This window comes from Rousettus aegyptiacus, unplaced genomic scaffold (genome assembly GCF_014176215.1).
Source record: "Rousettus aegyptiacus isolate mRouAeg1 unplaced genomic scaffold, mRouAeg1.p scaffold_m13_p_15, whole genome shotgun sequence".
Lineage (NCBI taxonomy): Eukaryota > Metazoa > Chordata > Mammalia > Chiroptera > Pteropodidae > Rousettus > Rousettus aegyptiacus.
The window spans coordinates 39,720,119-39,744,892 of NW_023416290.1; the positions used below are offsets into that span (position 1 = coordinate 39,720,119).

General features: G+C 33.3%; 1 protein-coding gene and 1 long non-coding RNA gene across 2 annotated transcripts in view; one reads left to right on the forward strand and one right to left on the reverse strand.

Moving 5' to 3' along the window:
- Positions 1–21,335, reverse strand: part of EIF3E (eukaryotic translation initiation factor 3 subunit E) — a 44,932-nt gene extending 23,597 nt beyond the window's left edge. The window contains exons 1-7 of the mRNA XM_036232971.1: positions 21,147–21,335; positions 16,519–16,633; positions 14,924–15,041; positions 12,298–12,340; positions 11,124–11,228; positions 7,052–7,177; positions 6,274–6,398 (exon numbers count right to left, since the gene is read on the reverse strand). Coding sequence (XP_036088864.1) covers positions 6,274–6,398; positions 7,052–7,177; positions 11,124–11,228; positions 12,298–12,340; positions 14,924–15,041; positions 16,519–16,633; positions 21,147–21,236 — 722 coding nt within the window. The 5' untranslated portion in view covers positions 21,237–21,335. The remainder of the gene's footprint in view (positions 1–6,273; positions 6,399–7,051; positions 7,178–11,123; positions 11,229–12,297; positions 12,341–14,923; positions 15,042–16,518; positions 16,634–21,146) is intronic.
- A 38-nt stretch (positions 21,336–21,373) lies between these two features.
- LOC107517841 overlaps positions 21,374–24,774 on the forward strand; it is a 60,013-nt gene continuing 56,612 nt past the window's right edge. The window contains exon 1 of the long non-coding RNA XR_001598668.2: positions 21,374–21,460. This is a non-coding gene — a long non-coding RNA (uncharacterized LOC107517841). The remainder of the gene's footprint in view (positions 21,461–24,774) is intronic.

Below are 24,774 nucleotides of genomic sequence, written 5' to 3' on the forward strand. Positions count from 1 at the left end.
AATTTGTATAAACTATCAATTTAACATACAGTCTATGAATCACATTAAATTGTATTGCTGTGCTATTACAAATTAAAAACAGGAAGAATATACTTTCTCCATTAATTTCTACTACTGTCAGAGACCACTGAAAAACATATTGATTGTAGACATATCAATGCAAATAATATACCATGTGGCTATTCTACTTAAAGAATATACAATCCAGGTAAATGAATGAAACAATGATCTGTTAAGTCAACTGGGTGCTCTCTCATATGAAAAAAGAATCAAGAAAAAAACCAAAATAAGCCATGAAGACTTTACTAACGAGGAAGAAAATATGATGGCAACCTGACCTTATGGCAAGTGAAAACAGTAAGCACAGTATTTGGGTGGAAACTGAAAAGTACTACAGAGTACTTTTCTTTTCCACATTCCGTTAACAGGCTATTTCTGTTATTTAAAAAAAAATCGTTCTATAGGCACAAGGATTCTTACTGGGTGGATGAAAATGTTCAAAACCTGATTTATGGTGATTGCTGTACCATTTGGTAAAGTTACTAAAAATTACTGAATTATAAACAAAGTCTTCTGGTAACCTTAGCACAAATCAAAGTGGTGCTAAGGTTACACTAGTAGTGGCTGTTATTTTGCACCACTATGTTTTTGGAGTTAAAAAAAATATATGCCAGTTTCAACTATGCCCTTGATTAGGCAGTAGAAAATAATAATTTTGAAAAATTTCAACCCTTGCATACTAATCTTTCAAATATTCTATATAACTAAATGGGAAATGTGTATAAAACTCTTCTGTATACTTTAGTGTCATGGTTGTCTTAAAGCACTGTATGACTGAGTTATAAACTGAACTAGCTGCTTTCCTCACAGAACACTATTTTTCCTTGAAAGAATGTCGAACGAAAGCTATTTGGATGGCTATTTGGGAAATATTTTCTAGAAAATGAAGTGAGCTTATCCTTAAAGAAAAATAAATAAAATTAGAGCTTTCAAAACACAGAATTTTGGAAACTTTGTATATCATCGAGAGCTTGACTACTTTCCAAGCTCTTCCTAAAGGGGTTAGTAGTGATATTAATGCATATGATTTTTCAGTGTTGTATAACATCAACATATTTGGAATAGCTGTATAACTCACTGAACCAGTACTTCCCCAGCAACCAATGCATGATGTTATGAATGATGCATGGATAAAAGATCCATTTAAAGTACAAAACTGACTAATACATTTTGGAATACCAGTATAGTTTAGAATCCAAAAAACCTGAATGATATGCTTTCAGATTCCACATTAGAATAACCTTTAAAAAACTATTACTTGTATATCATGGTGTATTATCAAAAAGAATATTCACAATTATCTGAAAAAGGCTATTAAAACATCACCTCTTTCACAACTACATGTATGTGTGAGGCTAGGTTTTCTTCATATCCTTCAAAACAGAATGAATAAAAATCAAGTATGAAAGAAGGTATAAAAATCTAGCTGTCAAGTCAGAAATTGAAGTGTTTGAAAAATTGTAAAATGATCTCACACTTCTCACTAAATTTTTGTTTTTTTAAAGTTATTTTTCATAAAATAAATATCAACGATCATCAATTTACTATGTCGTTTAATAAATATACTATTAATTTCTTAGTTTTAATTTCTAATATAGTATCTATCAATACATTTAGCCAACAATAACAAAACTGCACTCAGCCATTCTTAAAACTGTAAAAGTTTAAGAACTATTTACTTCTAATAATAATATTCCCAAAGATAATTATGAGGTCAATTTTTTCTTTTTCTAAACATCCAATAGCTCCTCAATGTGAATATCTAATCTGGGTCTTAAGCAGGGTGAGAGGCTGTCATTGGCTTTTCCGATAGGGTCCTATGTGCCTTACAAAGCTAGATGAACTACCTCCCCATATACACATACTTTTGTTGTTGTTTTTTTGGCTCCAAAATGACCAATAAATCCATCATGAACCAGAGACCTTTTAGTGGAATCATAAAAAAAACTAAACAAAACAAAAACATCTCATCATTCCTTTCCTCAGTTAACTGATCTTGTAAGGTTACATTTGTGTCACCAAGGGCATTTCAGGTTTTGAAAAATATCATGCAAGTATACATAGTATTTACTTATGGTTTTTAATTTTTCTTCTATCACTTGTCATATAGAGCCATTTTCATTTCTATTTTTTCCATTTTTGAAATGAAATTAAAAGAGTAATTTCAACATTTTCTAATATATTGCTAATTTCATTATTCTTGTGTTTTTCTTCACTTATATCAAGGTTTTTTAAAACCTAAAGTATTCAAGCTGTGAATTAATTTATGGGTGTTGCTTTTGCAGATATTGCATAATTAACATTTAATCTCTTCTTTAATTCAGTTATTTATATGACTTTTTATAAAAACTAATTTCTATTTTTAAAAACTTATTGGGCGATTTTAAATGACATAAGATATTGTCTTTTTTGTATATGAACCATGGAAATTCAATAAAGGCATTAAACACATTGGTAAAATATAGCTTGATAAGTTACCAAGTCTTAATTTTAATTCTAAATTATTTTAATTATATATATGACCATGAACCTTTATCTCATTTTTTAAAAAAAAAAAAACTATTTTTTTTTGCATTGTTTTCCTTTGTAAAAGTTTACCTTAAAACTTTCTTCAATTTCAATGAACTAGCTTTCTATTTCTAATATCTATTACAAATGGTTTTGCTAATTAAATATATTGCTGTAATTTCATATAAGCCATAAGGCTGTCAGGAATTAATTTATAATGTTTCTCCCTATTTGTATTATAGAATTTTCATAGTGGGTTTGAATATTTTTATTCTTATTTGCATGCTTCATTTCATTACTTGAAAATATTCATAAAGCCAGTTGCATTTAATGTTCCTTTCTGGATACATACATAACTGCAAAAAAACACGGATTTGTTCCATTAATAAGTAGTAGTATGAAAAGCTAATTCTTAGTGATTCCTAGTTCAGGAATAGCTGTCTTACCCTTAACTCATCCACTAGGTGTCAAAAAGAGCCAACTGTTACAGGCTCCAATAGTCAGAGTCAAATCTCCTCATTCAAGGAGATTTTCCTATCCTTAATTTTGGAGATATCAATCAACCCTTAGTCTTAAAGGTTTTATTATTCAAGAGGAAGGTAACTACATGTGTTATTTTTCATCTCCTCATTTGAATATATATTTGACTAATCTCTATAAATACTGAGAAATATATCCTTAATTCTTGAGTTTGAAATTCTCATAAAACTTTTTTTTTTTTTTTATAAGATGCATAGATAGTTTAACATTAAAGACGGGTAGATCACTCACCAGCATTCCCAAATTTCTTGCAATGAATTACCAATTATTTTTTTGGATACTCCAGATTCATCCAGTAGTGGTAAGTCTCAACAACTACATGCAATTGTAATTGTCAGTATCACAAATAAAAAAGCCTCTTCTAAAACATAATGTTTACACAAAGGGTATAGGAAAAAGGTACTTCTCAAGAATCAAGGTATAAGGAGAATTAGATTGCCTTCAGAGGATTAAATATGCAGTGCAGCAGAGTAGAGAGAGATTAGTAAGAGAAAGCTACCACATTAGGAAAACTTTAGAAGAACCTGATAAAAGTTATTAACATAGTTATGTCAATGTGGGATGGTTGGGGAGAGAAAGACAGGACCACAGAGAGAGATACTGATCTGAAATGAAACCATGAAAAGTAAAAAGCTAATCTTGGAAATATCACTCAAATGTTCAGGGTGACATACATGCCATAAATGTTCATAATCTGGTCCTAGTAGCAAGAATATCTCTATTGCAACAATGTATTAGGACAGCTTAACCTGATGGTGCCATTAAACATTCCAGCTATACAAATTTTCTATTCTGATTCCAAGTACTCACGAAGAAATCATATCTTTATTATATGGCTTATGTACTAAACCTACAGGGTCAGAACTATCCAGCTAAATGTTTCATGTACTTAGTCTTCTTAGCACTTATACTTCTCATAAATTATTGGTGGCCTTCTGGTTTTACATATTAATCTTTTTAAGGCTGGTTCAGCTTTGCACTTCATAAATCCACCCCTAGGATGCTGCCAAATAAAGCTGAAAGCTCACAATACAGAAGAACAGAGCAAAGTTAATACCAGTCTAGTAGAAGGTTATTTTGACAGACACTTGCTTTTCTAAAACCTTTTCACTAGCTTTTTACTTAATTCATAATATGGACTATGACTTATATATCATTCCAGATTAAAATGACCTATCATAGCATTCAGAGCAAGCACATATAATTTTAAAATTATATCTATACAATTTTGAGTTTCCCACAAAGAAGATTTAAGAATAGCTCAGACAGTACGAGACTGTTACATACACATTAGTGAATCTAAAAGGTGTACTTAAATGCTATAAAGTAACACTAATAAAAAAGAAATAAATATAATGCTGTGCGAATTTAAAATTTTTTCTTGTTTACATTTACAATTTAATGTTGGGACGCAGGTAAAGACCACGCATTGTCCTCTACCTCACTTAACACCGTGTAATTTTTGTTTTTTTCTTTTGTCAAGGAGAAAAAAATAATTTTCTGTTACAAAAACTCTTCTGGCCATGTTCAATTTTAATATACTGGACCAGAATGTCATGTAAATACTGACTCAATACATTAATACTGAATTTGAGTTGTAATGTTAACGTGAAAAACAAGCCAGGCATATGTCTGTTAAAAGTCCTTCTATTTACTTTCCATTTGCTTTTATTTAGATTCAAAAGAACACTAAACATTAATGCAGGGAACACAATATACACCATTTAAAAAATGGCTCTCTGTTTCTACATAAAAAAAAACTTACTGGCACTTCTTGGATGGATAAATATTTTTGTCTGTATTACTACTGGTAACTTAATTTCTCTTAAATTCAAAGTCCTGTTGGTTATGATAACAACTCTTCAGAGCAAATATTTCAGAGTCCTGAAAATCTTACTAAAATGAGCAGTTAAAGAACAAGTTTATTGAAATGACTTGGTTGAGATTATTATATCTCATCAACTTGTGCAAAAATATCACCATAGAGTATTACCTTTTTTCCAAGACTTTAAAGTTACAAAAACAATTTAAAAACAATTTGTTCAATCTTCATTGATATTTTAAATTAGAAAGGTAGTATATCATCTATTCCTAAGCTTACTTTTATAAGTTAAAATAAATATGCATTTTGGAAGAAAAAAAATTAAAATGCTAATTTGACAAACAAGAAGCAGAAATCAAGTGAAATGTAATAGAACCAGGTCTTCATTTGGGTTAACAAATAACAAAAATATGGCTCAAATGCTTATGTGAAATTTAGTCAACAATACAGTCCTCATAAGCCAAACCATGAAGTAACTGCTAAACTATGTTACTATAATCTTGGGTTATGTTAATATAAGCATATGTGCCAGTTGGTTATAAGAGCTAATACTGCCACTGTACTTCGTAAAGCTTAGATCTAAGAATCTTAGAATATAAAATTTCAAATTTAAAGATCCAGATTTTTAGAGGACTATGAATAAACTAGCATTTATCTAAAGAGAACCACTAAAATACTAAAGAATCTGAAAAACTATCTGGTTATTTGATAAAACCAGATGTTTAGCCTGAAAGGAGAATATAGAAATATTATCCTCATATCTAAAAGTGTTTTCATAAAGCAGTCTTATTTTCTGTCGTTCCAAGCAAATAAGAAATAACAGAAAGTAATTCAGAGGCACTGATCTCAACTGAAAGAATGGTTTTAAAAATGATTTCTAGCTAACAGTAAAGCAGGCAATTTCTTATCACCAAACACTGGATAATCAAGCAAAGATGGTATAAAAGAGATTCTTCTGGGATGTATATAATCCTTTCAAATAACATGACCTAATGCCTTAATTCTAAAGCTTTCATGTATAGTGCATTACCTGGGATCTTATTAAAATGACGATTCTGATTTAGGCCCCCAGGGTAAGGCCTGAGATTCATTATGACACTTATGCTGTTGGCCCAGAGACCACACGTAAATAGCACTTTAAAGGGCTTAGAGTACACTTTTATCAAATAATTTACTTGAGTTACATGTAAGCTTTTTCAATTAACAAGTACATATACTACATGAAGAGGGAAAAAATGGATGACAGCAAATTCAAATGTTAGAGAGAAGTAGATTTTTCAGTTTGAAAAAACCCATATAATTTCACATAATTAAAGCCAAAATTATATAGTGAAATAACTTACTGTGGCTGGTAAAGGAAGAGATCAATAATGTTATCGCGTCCTTTGGGGTGGTTGAAGAAAACAAACAGAGACCAATGAATGAGCCATGTTCGTTGCTGAAGAGATTGAAGTGGAGAACTGACAGACTAAAGGGTTAAAAAAATGCACACAGAGGAAATATTAATATGAGAAAGAGAATAGGAATAAACACTGCTGACCTCAGAATTTTAGTTAAAAATGAGAACCTTCTAAGGTACTAGGGTCATTATGATCAAAGTCCTATGTCCTAGACTTTATCTACTCTACACAATCCCAACATTCGAAATTTCTGTGCTCTCAAGAGAGATTCAATAATGTCCATTTTTACAAAGACGAAATTATACTTATTTCATAAAACATTTAGCAAGAAATGAACTAAACATTCCATAAGTAGTAGTTTTATCAGACATTAATTGCAGATGAAAACTGTCATCTTCTACATAGGGCTTTCAATAATAGATGGCACTGACAGTATTGTGACATTTTCACTGATAAAAAAGGGCAGAATAGTTGTAATAAAAACAAAAACTTGAGTTCTTTTCTCTATGAGACAAAAGAAGTTTGACAGCTTCCTTCAAGCAAATTCAGTGAAACTAGCCAACCCATTAACCCACTATGATTTTTGTGTCAGGTCAACAAAAGCTATCTGAACATTTTAGTTTCTTGTTCTTTTTTTTTTTAAGTACATGGTGTTTTCCTTATCAAAGTATGAAGAACACATAGAAATTTCAGAGAATTACCCTAAAAATGTTTAACTCACATTATTATCTATGGTCTCCTTTAACCGTGTAAGGTCTTCCATGGCTGCATCCCAATTCTGCATTAAAATTTCAGAGGCCAGTTTTCCCCAGAGTGAACTCAAAGCATTTCTATCTGTTGCTGGAACCTGTTTAAAATATCATAATTAAGTATATTCTAAATATTCTGTAAGAAAAGAAGATTTCAGACTACTATAAGTTGTTTACACTATGGGGACCATAATAATATCTAATTCAGACCCTGCCTACAACTGAGATTTTTCTTTTGATAGCAATAATTAACTCAAATGCACTGAATAACATTTAGCAAATTCTAAGAACATATGAAAAACAGAGACTAAATTTTAATTTAAATTTTGAAATATATCCATGAAACCAGTGGTTATTATTATTACAATGTATGTCTACAGAAAAACTTGTATGCAAATATCCATGACAACTCTATTTGTAATAGACAAAAACAAAGTAATCCAAATGTTCCAAACAGCTGAATCTACAAAGTATATTATATTCATATACCCTAAGAATGGAATACTACTTAGCAATAAAAAGAATCAAACTTCTGATACACACAACAACATGAATGAATCTTAAAAATTTGTTCATCAAAATAAGCCAGGCACAATCTTACATATATCATTTTTATATGAAATTCTAGAACAGGCAAAACATTCTTATAGAAGAACAAATCAATGGGTAAATCAAGATAAGGTATGACTGCAAATGGGCACATGGGGTCACTCTGGGGTAACAGAAATATTCTTTATCTCGATTTGGTGGTGTGTGCATTTGTCAAAACTCACTGAAATTAAAAATTGATTTATAAAAATTAATAAAATCATTGTTCAAATTATAAAGGATAAAATGTTTGATCCTTACAAAGGAATCTGAGTATTAAAATATTTTATCAAATCTGAGATGCCATCAATTTTAAGATACACTCACTTTATCTAAAATAAAACTCACAACCAATTCAAGACATCCCAATTTCAGATGTTAAAATGTGGTAAACTGAGTATCTGAGAATCAATATGAAATTGACATCTTTTATACTGACATTATCAAACTGAGTAAATCAGATCCAAAATTTCAGTAAATATCTTATAGGTTCCAAAATTCATCACTACTCAAGCTTTCTTGAGTCGAAGAAAAGTACTTTTAAATCAAATAGCATGTACTTAATAGTAGATAAACTTCATATTCTGAGTGGAAAAATAATCTACAAAAAAAAAATGATCATCAATAGTTCTAGAACCTTAAAGTCAATTTTATTTCAAATAGCTGTTGGATGAGGGGAGAGGTTATATTTTAGAGCCAGACCAAAGGCCACAGTTTGGGCAGATTTTTAACAAAATAGTTAAAATGTAGTGTTAACTTTTTTAAAAAAGTTAAAATTCCTACCAAATCTGCTTCACCATGTCATTTCAAGTTAATGCATTTCTTAGAGCATAAATCAAAGAAGTTTCACATCCAAATAGGGTGCATCTAAATAGTCCTTGATGTATTCTAAAAGTCATCAAGTCTTTTTAAAATAAAGGCGGATTCAAGGGTTACATAGCTTTAATTTATACAACATTGACCTACAATAGGTCACCCGGAGAGTCAAATTCTAATCTCAGATCATAGTTACAATGGTTCTTTCATAGCTTATGTTTCCCTAACCATAGATTTAAAAGAATAACCAATCATCAGAAAAGAATTTAGAAATGAAAAAAAAAGGCTATTGCAAAAATAAGTAAAATTGAAAAATAAGCAAAACATTGACAGTATTCATCCCACATTCAAAACACGATTTTTATCTTTGCTATTAAAAAAATCTGAAACAAATATATAAATGTTATAGTACTGCATATCCTCAACCAAAAGAAAAAGAGAAGTAATCTATTTTTTTAAAAAACTTAATTTTGTTAGCCTCTATTAATATGTCAACAGGAAATAACCAACTCCCACCTAACTCAATTGTCTTGTGGCACAAGACAGGGCAAAAATTTTTACATGAATAGTACACAGTTTCTAAGCACTATCCAATGACTATGTTGACTGCTTTTAAATGTAAAATATTAATTTTGTGTTCACATCATGGTATTAACTTAACCAAATACCACTTGAGTTCCAGCACGAGATTTTTCAGAAAACATTAACAGCTTAAAACTAACCCAGATCTTCATATTTTAAAATGTAAACATAAAAACTCCCAAATTTTTAAATACATACCTATCACTTATAGAAATTTTCAGACTTAATTATAAAATTATACTACAAAAACATAATACTATTAAAACTAGAATACATTATATGTGTTAGGATAAAAGCTTTTTGTAGCAGCACAGCAAGTTTTTTAATCCCCAAAAGGTTCATGCGTACTACTCTGGCTCAAGTCCATGTCATTACAGTTGGCTCTTCATACTAACTTGCTTTCAAGGGTGGATATGCTAGAAGAGTTTCAATATCTGGATTTCCAGCAGTTACCTTAAGTTTCCATGTCTTAGCAAAATGGCACATTCACTCACTGACCAGCAACAATAAATTTACTGTGCTAGAACTCTAACATGACACTAAATCTTCATTCTCAAAATTCACTCCCAGCATTAACAAATGATATGAATAACCAGCTCTTTTCATGTACCTGTAATCATATCAGGCTTCTGATTTTACAATCCTGGTTTAAGCTGTTTACATTTCCAAAGTAATCAACTTTTGCTCTCCTAAATCCTTCATAATATTCAAAGTAAAACTGATGGAATTTTCTGATAAGTCACTACAAGTTTAGCATCACTGATTACCTTCAATGCACTTGCAAGCTAACTGCTAATCTGTAAATTAAGACTCTGCTTACAAATAGGAGCAAGAAAAATTTTTTTTACCCCCAAATCGATCTCAGAAATAAACTGGAAATGTTTATTTCTTTGAAGAATGGTAGTTTTAAAAAATGAAGTTGTCTAAGTACTTTTTATAAATTTAAGAATTACCTGAATTAATAACACCAATTTCATTCCACAACCACCACCACCAAAAAAAAATCTACATATTTAATTTCTAAGAAAACTACCAAAATAGCAGATGTAAATCTTTTCTTTGTGGCATGTGAGGCTAAAAGATAAAAGGCACCAGAAAATCGATGAAAGAAATAAACTCTTCCAAGGTTGGAAGACATAAAGTTCCTGTCGTAAGAGGTCATTTCCCAATTTCTAGGATTCACTAGAGAAATCAGAGACTTCGGTACTGGTTTACTAGCCCAAAGTGCATAACAAATTATAATTTCTCAAATGAATGGCTAGTTAAAACCAGGGCATTTTGATAACTCTAGAAGGTATTTCTTAATACAATTACCTAAACGGAAGGCTGAGGGAGAAAGAAATCTGTCAATTTGAAGGCATAATTTTTTCTTTAGCTTCACACAAGTTCCTTTTTCTCTAACAAAAGCAATGAATCTAGAAACTTGTCAAATAGACAAATGAAGATAACAGGGCATGTTATGATTAGGAATTTGCTCTAATAGTACCATTTAAAGCAATCTACCCCCTGCATAATAAAAAGCCATAAATTAAGCTTTATATTCTAATAGATAAAGACATAAAAATGGAAAAGTTACTATTAAGGTATAAAATCTTTTCAAATATCATTTCCACAGTTGTATATAACAAGTTTAGGGAATACATATAGCATTCAAAATTGAACTTTGGATTCATTATCTAGAATAATAAACTGAATTATCCAGAAATAGATTTATTCAAATATTTATTAATCCCTCACAGTGTGCCACTCACTATGCTGTACAGTAGTATTTCAACAAATTCATTCCATGATATAATTGTGCTAATGCTAAAATCATACAATTAGACATAAAACAACAAACTAGTGGTTCCCACTTTAGGGGATTTCAATAACAAGTTCAATCTCCCTCCAAATTTTGAGGCTCCAATATAAGGTTTCCTATATCAATCTGGCTTCTGTTAGAGAAAGTTCTTTTTCTCTTTTTACCAATGACTGTTGAAAATAATAGATCGAATCTATAGACATGTTCTCAGGATCCAAAAGACTCTTACAAGGGAGGACAAAAAATAAATAACTTACCAATACTCTAAAGAAATAAAGATATTCTGCTGCTCCAGAGTAATTTCCACATTCGTATTGGAATTTTGCATACCTGTAGAGTGTATCTAAATATTCTTGCCTAAACTAAATAAAGAGAGAGAAGGCTGAAGTTCTTTTGAGTTTTAAAATTCAACCCATTTACCCTTTAAATGCCCTCAGAAGTCAATTCTTTCAAAGTATCCCAAAAGTTGCCACCAATAATAAATACCACATTCTCAGAAAACCACATAACCCTTGAAACATTCATTAGGAATTGGTGAATTTAATATTAACAGTTATGGCCTCAAAGAGTTATGAATTGTAATGATACCTACTTTGTTACAATACAAACCTGAATCACTACTGAAGGTCTGATGTGAATTCCTTAGCTGGTGACTGAGCTTCAAAAACTACCGATTATATGGATCACCCTGTTAGGTTTGGTGATTTTGTACAAATAATATGTATAGTAAACTGTTCTCTGTGAAAACTGGTCCCAAAATACGTCAACTCTTAAGAGTTGATGCAAGCAAAGTGAAAGTGAAGAAACCTAAGGGCTCCCAACCAGATCCTTAACAAATCCACTAAACGATCTCATGAAAACCAGAAAAAGTAATGTGCACAGTGGTCAGCAAACTTCTTGCTACAGTAATTGTTAAATGAGACAAAATTTGAATGCAAGTTAAAGTAATTGCATGCAAAGTCTCACACTTTGAGTTTAAACAAGAGAAAGGAAATTGGGAGATGGTCAGAAAAGCCTATAACATTCCTTTATTTGTAAATTTGGGGATTTATGAAGGCCTTGAGAAAATCAAGAACTACTGTATTCCACAAGGCAGCCAAAATATTAATTCTATTGCTCAAGGTATTTCTAATTCAAATTAAGTTCTGTCTTAACTTACTTGTTAAACCATCAGAAATATAAAATGCTAATGACTATCTGATTATTCTGGAAAAAACAAAAGTTTTGAGACTTTCTGTTATCGAAAGTATAAGCATATTATTTTCCTATCAGCACCAATTTTTAAAAACAAAAGTTTCAAAACATACCAGCTATTATATTTAATATATTAATGTGGAAATTATATTCTTGTCAAGCCAGGAACCTATCTATACAGCACTATTCTTTAATTATCCTTAAAACAACTAAAAAACATTTAAACACATTACTTACGCCATGCTTGTCCGCCAGGTAGTCAAACAACATCCGACCATCCCTTAATAATAAAAATACAAAAATTATTGCACTTTATGTCCAAAACAGACAAAATAAGCATAATCAACTTCTAATGTCTTAACCATGTAAAGCCATTTTAAATATTTTTGTACCTAAACACCAGAATATAGGATCTCCATAATGAAATAAATGACATTACATGTTTTGAACAACAAATAGGAACTCAGGAATTACAGACTTTTAAAATTCATTTTCCGGTTTCTTTACTCCTAACTGAAAATCATGTGTTCTGTTTTATCACATCATTTAAGGTAAGGTCTTTAAAAGTTTTGTTTTTTAAGTTTTTAAAATAAAACTACAACACTATTTTTTATAGTGAGGTCAATAGTCTACATAGGTGGTAACCTACTAAGAATGGTACAGATTGGTCCCAGACTTAAGACAGTTTGACTTATTAGGAATTTTCAACTTTGCAGTGGTGCAAAAATGATAGGCACTTTGAATTTTGATCTATTCTTGGGCTAGAGAATGTGGTGTGATACTGTCTCACAATGCTGGGGAGCAGCAGAGAGCCACAGCTCCCAGTTAGCCATGTGATCGCATGGATAAACAATTGACATTCTATAGTGTATCCATTGTGTTAGATGATTTCACTCAACTGTATCCGGAGCACAATTAAGGTAGGCTAGGCAAAGCTATGATGTTCAGAAGTTAGGTGTATTATTACATGCATTTCGACTTATATTTTCAACTTACAATGCATTCATGAGGACATAATCCCATCATAAATAGAAGAGATTTTGAATTTACTCTCTTGAGGATACATTTCCAATAAATAATATATTCTTAGTATAGATTGGAATAAATGTACTGTATAAACTAGTAGAATTAATCCTATATGTAAATTTTTCCCCCTCATAAATTTGTTAATATTTTTCACAATTTTCACAAAATAAAGGACTATTATCTGGCAAATTTATGAATTAATAAATCATGCATAACTTACATGACATCTATACTGTATGCCCTATATAATTATTGTCCATACATTTTCTTACGCTTCTCATAAGAAGGAATATTGTAGATGCCTTTCAGGAACATAATTTTACTTAAAGATTTAATGAGTAGTTATCACTAAAATTAACATGGATATAATACTGAATATGAAACGTGCATGAAATTTTAACATAAAAAGATTTCAAAAAAACTTAAACACTTGCTGTGGAGCATAATGAGCAACTTTGTGTTACATTCCTCACATCCCTTAGGCATATAATGACTGTCCTCTGGCTGATGAGGTAGTTCTGGAAAAGGATGAGAAGTACAACACTGTATGCTCAATAAAATTTAAAAGTGGGGAACTGATGGGGAGAGGTCATTACTCTGAAAATAAGTATTTAAAATAATTCACGGCCCAATCCCATTACCTTCCAGCATTTAAGTGACTAGTCTAAATTTAGAATTTAAATCCTAAATTTTCTGTTGTACCCTAACTTCTGGGTTATTCAGCTATACCTCTGTGGACACTTACATGTGACTTTAACGTCTATAATTACTCCTTATAAGTATATACAAGTAGTTTTGTATAATATACTCACAGATAGCTATAAATATAGATGTATATTATATGATAGCCATCTCTTCTGTGTATGTATATATATTATCCATGTATATATATGTAATATCATATAGTACAGCATATGTCATAATATAGTAATAGTGTAGTATTTGCTGCTTTTCTTAAAAAAAACCTGGTAACACTTTCCCAAACCATAAATAAAAACTCAGACTCAATCTCTCTAAAAATTTGACTTGATCACACATCATAAGAACAACAGGGCAAAATCTTCAGCAGTTCCTCAAGTGAACACATTGGTACCTAATTTTACCACAATAGTAATATTTGATTTTAGATTTTATTTTTAAACATTTTTAGTAACCTCAAGAGCTTCAATTAGTGATATACATTAAGTCAGAGTAAGCCAACATGGTTTCCTTGGAAACCAAACAATAAGTCTATTTCTAGCTAAGAGGAAGTTAGGAATAAAATAATCTTATCAGGTCTTACACTACCCTCCTTGGGCTGGGCATCAAGGCTGGAAGGATATGAGAGAATGTAGCAAACTGATAAAGAGAGCTCAGGTTTTCCTTACAGCTAGCAACCCATGTGCGCTAGGTTATTGCCCAGGCACAGTCATTTCTCAACCTCAGTACCACCAACATTTCGGGTTGAATAATTTTTTTGGGGGGGAGGGGGGAGGATGTAGGGTATTGTCTGATGTATTGTATGTAGGATGTTTACCAGCAACCCTGGCCTCTCCTTGCTCGGTGCCAGTATCACCCCTCCAGTTGTGACAACCAAAACTATCTCTAGTCACTGCCAAATGTCCACTGGCAAGGTCAGAAGGAGGCAGAACTGATGCAGAACTGGATATGGGTAAATGGTAAAGAAGTTCTAAAACGTACTTAGTGTTAACATTTATTATTAAGGACTTCCTGGCCCCAACACAGTAAGAATAAATGAAAATAAACAAATAGAAAAAGGACTCATTTAAAGTTTTAATTAACATTTTTATTAATCCAGAAAAGAGAATATTTAGAATTCAGATTAAGGAGAGTTTACCTGGTTGACTGCATTTGCCTTGTAGTTTCTGGGTCTTCAAACATCTTCACAATTGGTTCTGTTTCAGCCTGAAGCTGTTTCAGCTGTGCAACAACTGTGGTTCTTTTTTCTCTCAAAGCTAATTGAAAATGCAAAGGAGTACTAGAATGTTAAACTATACTGCTTCTCATGAAAATGTCTCTGGAAATTTTTCATTTTATTTAAATTGTGCATGTATGTATTTACCCCTAATATATTCATATACCAGTAAACATCAACTCAGTAACTCCTCCAGCTCACATTTCTTCTTTCTACCACTGCAAAGGCATGTAAAGAAAGAGGGAATCCTCTTCTTTAAGAGAAACTGGGGAATATACAAATATAGCCTGGGGGAAAGGAGACAGGGAAAAGGGGGGGCCTGTTAAGGAAACAATGATCTAATTCTACATTTCAGAGACTTCATTCCCAGTATTTTTATATTTGTTCTCAATGAATTCTCTCAGGTGAGTACTATCACATAGTTTCTGATCAGAGGGTCAGGGGAGTTTGCGTATTATTACTACAGGTTTTCAACTAGGTTAAATGGAATTTAAATCTAGTCAATAATTTCTTTTCACTATCACGTAGTTCTGCAAGCTCTCAAACCCTATTCTGTTGTTTCAACTGCCTCATAGTTAAGAGAATATTCACACATAACCTACCTTGCTAGCATGTTTTAAAGTTTCAATAAGAAAGTTTACTTTTTGATCATGAACTAAAATTTAAAAAGCTAATGTTATTACAGGTAACTGTAATACAAGTCAAAAGGTGATTATGCTTAATGTAATAATTCTCCATTATTTATCACAAAGTATATGCTAGAACAGTATTTCTCAAAGAAGGGGATCTGTGATTTAATTTTGAGAAGTGTCAATTTAAACAAAGTAAATTGTATTTCCCTACTAAAAGAGTTCTTTGACTCTCTTAAAATACTATGTGTGTAGAAGAAATGATATAGTATTTTCCAAACTTATAGGACCACCTTTTATTTTTTTAAGGAACATCTATTACCACAAAAAACAAGAATTTGGAAAACATATCACACCAAAGTTGTTCTACAATTTGTGTTGGGCCTCAGCCAACAGTTTCTGATTAAGTAAGATCAGGGGTACAGCCTGAGAATTTGCATTTCTAACAAGCTCTCCCAGGTGAACTGGTGATGCTGGAACTGAGGACCATACTTTCGAAGACCATGGCTGTATACTCAGGTGCTTCAAAATGAAAAATAAATCTCCACAGCACACAAGAGGGCAACTGAAAAAGTTAGCAAGCCAACTGACACATTCTCAGATAATTCTAATGTAACAATCTGATTCATAAGCACAACTTTGATGATATACACTATAAACTGAAGGTATGTGAAGACCATGTTTTAAAGCAGTTTCACATCTTTTATAGTGAAACAATAATATGCTTTAGAAGGTCTATAACTTTAATATTATCTTCGTCCAAAAGACTTTTAAATCATTCAGAAAATTATTAAGACTTTTGGCTAAAGCTCTTCTACTAATCACAACATTTTAATACACACATCCTCATTTCACAAAACAAGCTTCAGTTCTGATGACAAAACTTACCATGAGGAATATCATCGGAATAAAGGTTTTTGTATACATCCATAGCAAAGTCTACCATGTTGGTATCACTAAGAAGATCCAATTTCCCTTGTAATAATTCTTTTTCATTATATATCTGCAAGAGAAAATTATTTTCTAATAAATATACTGAAGTTCCCCAAAACAAACAAACACTATTTTTTAAAATAAAATACTTCATACTATTAATTCACCTTTTTGTAAGAAGGCAAACAATCAACCTACAGAGACATAAGAATATTGTTTACATAATAATTTTAATATGAAGGTAATTACACACTGCAATGCCATTCTCACCTACTTCTGATTTATTATATTACTTTAATGTGTCCCTACAATCTACCTTTTATCTTTTCTAGAACAAGACTGTGTGTAAACAACCATACCAACTCCTCTGGTAAACACATAGTTGTCTCCTCTCCACATCCAGATAATTAGAAATCAACTCATAAATTTTTAACCATTTTAGTGTCTCTACATGCACATGACACCTACCTAGCCTCTCCTTTACCCCTACATATTTCCTCATTAAACAGTTACAATTCTTTATAATGCCTCCCCATCCACACGACTAAAACATAAGTAGTACCTATTCTCTTATTGGTCAACCATGTCATATCAGATTTTTGCTTTGTTAAGAGTTCAAGAAATATAATTTAACCCATAGTATAGGGACCACATAAGCAAACTCACATAAACATGAAGTGCATTGAGCAATATTTAAGAATTCTATACAACAATATTCAAGGAGATAATAACTGAAAGAAAGGAAATTTTTAATCAGCTAGTCATCAACATAAAGCTTCGACAAAAGAAAAGGTTTTTGTACTTAAGTTTGTCAATGAAAAAAATTCAGGAAGAATCCACATTTGTGAAAAGAACACACGAAGGTGGTCAAATGGTATGGCCACGAAATCAATACCAAACCTTCTAAACTACGTAAAGAATTCCAACAAAATAGTTAAGACAATCCAAATGAAAATGGCTAAAAGACTTTAACAGGCCTATGACAAGAGTTTAACCAAATGACCAACACATATCTGAAAAGGTTCTAGACCTCATTAATCGTAAAGGAAATGCAAATTAAAATCACACTAAAAACTAAAAAATATTGACATTTCCAGTATTGGTGCAGATAGATGCAGAGTAACTGAACATTTATTCTGCTGGAAGGAGTACAACCACTTTGGAAAGCTGCTTGAATTTTCTACAGTTAAACATATATTTTGATTCAGTAATTCTGCTGCTAGGTACCCAAGAGGTAAAGAAAGAGTAAATATTTTTGACCTTGTAAGTCAAGAAGCAAAAATCAAGGATACTGTATACATAAGTACCATAAGAAACAAATATCCACACTTTTCTTTTTGAAACATAGATCTACTAATGAGAAGAATGAAATTCTTTTTGAGCAGGAACTATTTTACTTAATTGGGGCACAAAATTTGTGTTCTATAATTGAAAATGTCTGCCAACGTTCAGGAAGAGTCCTGAACGTTGGCAGACATTTGTTAAAATTTACTTTTAGCTCACAGACCACACAAAATAGGCACAGAGTGCTGTATTTGGTCCACGGACCATAGTTTCCCAACCTCTGGTCTATTAATCTCTTGAAAATGCTTACTTTTTAACAGATTAAAAATGTTCTTCTGGCATCTCTTCCTGTTACCCTCTATAAATCCTACACCCACATTGGTGATTCTCTAAAAATTCAAGCCTTAAAATTCCTTTATCCTGCAAATTACAACTTTCATCCAATACCTCATCTCTTAAGACTTCCAATTTAAATTCATGCCCTCTTCCACCATTATCATTAAAATGCTTCATTTCATCATACCCCCTGCTTTTCTAATTTTTTTTATCACCTTTTTTGGGCGTAACTCTCTACATAAATTTAGCTATCATTTTTAGCTATTTCAAAGATTTTCTCTTTAGCAGAATCACTGATTCCATTAATTTTCTTCTAATACAATTCAATGTCAATCTCTAGCTCCAGAAAAATAGTCACCTACTTTTTTTATGTTTGGCTGTTTCAAAACTAGGCAAGATATATTTAGTATCATTTGTATTTTTCTGTTTATCAACAATTTTTTATTAATCTTTTAATATTTATCTGCAAGCCTACCTCCAAACATTTCTACACCACCCCAGTAAATTTCCACTGTCCTCTCACTGAGAATGACCATCATTAGTACTATAAATGAAATTTCCAATCTCAGTTGAGCCCTCCACACTTACCAATCCTTGTACTTGTCTTTGGTTGGTTTCCTCAGTCACCATTTCCAGTCTTTACCTCGCTCCTGTAAACCTGCTATTGGTGTTCTCTTCCCTCTCATACAGAATGGCCTAGCCTCCTAGTAGAAAACATTTGGGAGTACTTACTCTGTCCCAGAAAGCTAAGTGCTTTATATACATCATCTCATGTAATCTCCATGAGGTTGGAGGCAGTACCAACATGTTACACAGGAGAAAAAGCCTAGCTAAGAAAGAAAATGCCCTTAAGTACACAAAGGTATTAAATGACAGAGCCATGATCCTAATCCTAGTAGGAATCCAGCGCCTGGGTTCCTAAACACTACCTTGCCTTCCACATCAAAAGAGAATAAAGAACAGTAGACACAAATATGTATTTATTTACTCATTCATTAATCATTATGCCAGACTCTATTTTATGTGCTGAGAACACAGCAAAGAAAACAAAGTTCCTGCTCTCATGGAGCTTATATTCTCCAGTAAAGTATAAATATATCAAATTGTTGCCCTCATGTATCATGATCACTGACTCTCCTAGTCTTCAAAACTCAAAACCTCTCTTCCTCAAAGTCCTTTTGCTAACTGAATAAAGTCTCAATTTTAATAGCATTCTGCCAGTACTTCTCTGACACTTAATTTTTGCCTTATAATTGTAGGCATATATCATCTCTAAAGGATAACTTTTTAGGAATGAGATATCTGGGTTTTATCACGGATTTATCACAAGTCCATTGTAGCCCTATACGTGGTAATTGCTAAGTAAATATTCCAGCATGTCTGCCTTTCTCCTGATGTATTATGGCTATTTTACCACCATTCTTTCCAAGGAGGGAGATCTTGGGTAGAGTTATTCTCCTATGATTCTCAGCTGTCATTCACAGTTTTGGTCTTGTCCTATGAAGCACTAATTTACACTTACATATTCCTCCTTGTATCTGTCTTGAAAAACCGAAGTGTAAAGAACACATTACAAAAAATATGAAGTTTGGTTAGTTTAGAAGCATTCTACAATAGCTGGTAAAGAATTTCATAATATGGTATTTCTCTATTCCTTGATCTGTGGTGAATTATCCTTATCCAGATATGAAAACAGAAGGCGACCTATTATATTCAAACTCTAAAACATAGGTGTGAGCACATCTTATGTAAAGAAAAATCAAGGCAAAAACATATCTTTTCAAAATAAAGCTTTGCATTGGTAAGACATCCTCAAACATTTATTGAAAATGAGCTTTGCTGTTCCCTAACATCAACTACTTGAGTTGTCTATATGTTTAGAAAAAGATGTATGAATTTATCTATAAACCGTAACTGCCAGAAGACTTGAAAAGTTATCTGAACAATTTAATGTTTCTTTGTATGGCTTTTTTGTTCTATAGCTGTTGGGAACATAAAGTCTATTCCCCAAATCTAATGAGTACCCTAAGTAGACCTATGTTGTAACCTGCTTCCAGAATAGAATTCACTTATCATTCTTGGCCCGTATTCTACTCTATTCATTACAGTAACAGTGCTTTATTATAATTATTAAAATGCATCAAATTTTCCCCAAACTCAAAGTATAACCTAAGCTCAATATTTCAAAACTCTTAGGACTGAGACATTTTTAAAATGAGGTACCAGAACCACATAGTACTCGTTAAAGATAGCTCGAACCAGCTAAATGAACGTTAACGACCAATTCAATATATATATATAACTGGAAAACAACTTTTAGGTTAAAAAGGGGGGGGGGAGGTTGTTTTGCTTTTTTTTTTTTTTTTCCGGGAGGGATGGGAGTCCCCATCACCATCCGACAAAACATGTTACGCTTGTAGAAAGTGGCTACTTATTGAAAGACCGGGAAACACAATGCAAAGAACTCACGACTTTATGAAAATTAGAAGTGCTACATATTTCAATTAAGTGTAAGAAAATTATTCCAAACCATCCGGCAAGCCAAGCACACCCTTCCTACATTTTCGGAAAGAACGATAAAAATCTCTAAACCTCCCAATATGCTTTTAGAAGCAGGCCTGAAGCAAGGCTCTAGCATTACCACAGCGAAGGCAACAGCGAGGAGTCAACTTCCGAAAGGAACTGACGCGGAAGTCCCCTGGGCACTGGCACCTCCAGAAGTGAGGCTAAGACCGCATTCTCCCGTGTTTCACCTGTCACCTCACCCCTCCTTAGGGCCAAATTCCGCGGTATCAACCGACTCCTACGACTCTTAAGCTACCGGTTGGTCCCTCCTGTCCGTCCCGGGACCAAACTCGCGGCTGCTCACACGTGTCAGGCCGCGGGATACCGCCACGGCCTTTCGGCCTTGCCCCGCATCGCACGCGCTCCCACAACTTCCTCGCGTTCAAAGCCCCGCTCACCTCTTTTACGGAGAGAAACTCAAGCAACGGAAAGACTAAATGCCGATCCAAAAAGTGCGCGATGCGAGTAGTCAAGTCGTACTCCGCCATGTTGTCAAGGAAAAGGAGAGTCCTTGCTCACTAAAACTTTATTGATAGCGCCGACAAAAGGACAGACAGGCCCCGAAGCGCATGCGCAGTGGTTAAACTCGTCCAAGGAAAGGGGCGGGGTTCAGGCCGTAGCACTCGGAGAACAGTGGCGCATGCGCGAGATCTCTAAGGCGCTGGGCTGCTCTGGAACTGAGCGGAGTGGTGGGCATATTTCTTGTTTGCAGGTTAGTCGGTGTCGTGAGATCCGTTCCGTTAATAAATATTAAAAACTCAGAATTGATTGCTTAGGCAATGTCGATTGCATTGGAATACGGCAGAGGACAAAATAATGAAGCCCGTGCGCTCCCGGAAGTCACATGCAAGGAGGAATATGAGCTTTCATTTGGCATACAATAATAATTTTGTAAATATTTGTTAAATTGTTTCTAGACAGTAAATAAGTAAAATAATTTCAGATTATAGCAAGAGCCATAACTTAGTGTGGGGTAGTCGGGTTGGGCCTTTTGAATTAAGGTAGTTAGAGAAAAATTAGATGGGAATTAGATGAGTAACAATTTAGCTGAGAGTTGTAGGAAGAGAAGGAGGTGACCAAAATTAGAGCCTAAGTGAAAACATGCCTGGTGGAAGGCACAGCAAAAACAAAGGCGCTGAAACAGGAAAGGACTTGGTATATTTCAAAAAAAAAAACAATATTCCTTGTGACTGGAAAGTGAGGTTAAAGACTTGAGAAGACCCCTATAATGATTAAGGTAATGTGGATTTTATAATAAATGCCCTGAAGTCTCCTTTGCTAGGTCCTTCTCATCTTTCAGGCCTATTAATTTTGGAGTGCTGTGAGGTCTTGGACCTGTTTTCTATCAAGCCAATGCCTTAAGTGATATCGTTCTACCTAATGGCTTTAAATGAAGTCTACATATTGACAGCTCCCAAATTATAAACCCCAACACAGACTATCAGTTAACTGCAGATTCAAATATATCCAATTGCCTACCCAACATCTCCACATTATCATGTCCAAAAACATACTCTCATGTGTAGCTTGTCAAAACTTGTCCTTTTGCATTCTTCAGCTCAGTGAATACCAACTTCATCTGTCCAATTGCTCAGACCCAAAACCTTGGAGTCATCCTAGACTTTTCTCTTTGGTTTTAATCTTTACAGCATATCCAGGTCCAATCAGTTCTAACCACCTCCAAAGTTAATCCCCAGTCCAAAACATCTTCATCTCTTGCTTTGATTTTTGGAATAGCCACTTCACTAATCACCTTGCTTTCTCTCTTCTTCTTGTGGTCTCTTCTCCATTCAGCAGCCAGAGTGACTTTTAAAAGTCAAATTATGCTCAAAACCCTACAGGCCTTCTTATATCACTCAGAGTAAAAGATATATCTTTTAATGGTTTAAAAAGCCCTAGATCTTCTAGACTCATTACCTCTCTGACTTCATCTTCTCCATCTCTTTCTTGCTCACTCTCCTCCCAGCACTAAGCGACCACTAATCTGCTTTCCTTCTGTGTAGATTTCCCTACTCAGGACTCTCATGTGAATGAAGTCATATGATACATGGCCTTCTGTGTCTAATTTTTTTCACTTAACAATATTTTCAAAGTTCATCCAAGTCGTAGCATGTATCAGTACTTAATTTCTTTTTACGATGAAACAGTATTCCATTTTATGGATATACCACCTATCGTTTACACATTCATCCTCATGAACATTCGAGATGTTTCTACCTTTTGGCTGCTATAAATAATGTTGCTATAAACATTAGTGTACATGTTTGTATGTGAGTATATGTTTTCGATTATCTTGGGTTTATACCCAGAGGTGAACTTACTGGGTTATATAGTAACTGTTTTTAATTGCTTAAGAAACTGCCAGACTGTGCTACAATTTTGCAAGATATTACCACTGGGCGAAACTATGTAAAGGGTACACAGGATCTCCCTTTATTGTTTCTTACAACTTGCATATGAATCTACTATCTTAGAATAAAAGTTTAATTTTTAAAAAATGATTACTTTGGACTTAAGAAACTGGATACCTATAGTAACTAATATATGGGGGAGAATGGCGAAGTAATTTGTATGGGTGCTAAAATCAGAAATTCTATTTGAGGCAGAATAAGATCCCTGTTAAATATCTAAGTGATGATGTCTAGTATGCAAGTGGAGATACTATTCTGAATCAGTGGATATAGTTGTTAATCACTTACCGTGCATATAACTTTGTACTATATGTTTTCAAGGATTTGGGAGTATGATATGATCTCTGCCACTATGCCATTTACAGTATCGTTGGGAAAGCAAGGCAGAATTCCCATGAAGCAGAAAATATAGGCTGCTAAATTGTGGGGGATAGCTACTAAGAGCTGAGAAATGAGAGTTGTAATCTGAGTTTCCTGGAAGCCCAGAAACTTAAGTTGTAATAGAATATAGATAGGAAAAGAGGAAGTTAAAGAAATAGCAAGAACTGAGGCTTCTAGCAAAAATGAGCTTCAACAGCAAAAGTGAGGCTTCCACTGAAAAGGAACAGTGAGAATCTTTAAGAAGCAGAGAGAAATAACATGCAATTTAATTTGACAAACATTTTAAATTTTTATCATATGAAAAGTACTAAGCTAGGTGTTAATGGGAATATATAATCAGAGCTAGTTACTGGCCACAGAAGCTTTCTAATAGGTGACAATTATTCATTCACTCATTCGATGTAAATTGAATACTGACAACATTCCAGGCACTGTTCTAGGTCCTGGGAATTCAGCAGTAAATAAAACAAACCACCTCTCTAAAGAAGCTTATATTCAAGTGGGAGAAGACAAATTAAAAAAATGATATTAACTAATATATACAGAATCCAGTTAATAGATTATTAAAATAATTCAAGCAAGAGATTATGGTGGCTTAGACCAGAGAGGTAGCACTAAAAGAGTTGTGGACAGTAGTGAAATTCTAAATGTGTTTTGAATGCAAGGCTAGCAAAAATTGCTAAGAGCTTAGATGAGGAAGAGAAGGGTCAAAGAGGATTCCGAGGTCTAGAGGAACAGAGAGGCCATTTGCTAAGAAGAGGAAGGGTATGAGAGATGCATATTTTAGAGAGACGAGAAATCAAGTTTAGTTTTGGATGTTATATTTGGAATGCCTGTTAGACATCTAAGTGGAAATATTGATTAGTCAGTGGTACATATAAATCTGGAATTCAGGAGATAGGTAAGAGCTACAGAGAGAAAATTAGATCTTGTCCGTGTATTAATGGAATTTAGACCCATGGGACTAGATGAGATCAGAGAGTGAGAGTGTTGGGAAGAGATGAGCAGGCCTAAATCTTAGGCGCTTAAACTTGTGAAGGTTGGGACAGTTCAGATCAAGTACGGAAGTCAGAGGACTGGCTAGTAGGTGGAAGAGAGAAGAAGAGGAGCAAAAGACAAGTGGTGTCTCGGGCACCAAAGTAGGAGAGTGGCTCAAGCAGCAAGGAGCAATGGACTGTGTCAAATCATGCTGCTATTTCAAGATGATGACTGAATATTGCCTATTGGCTTTGAA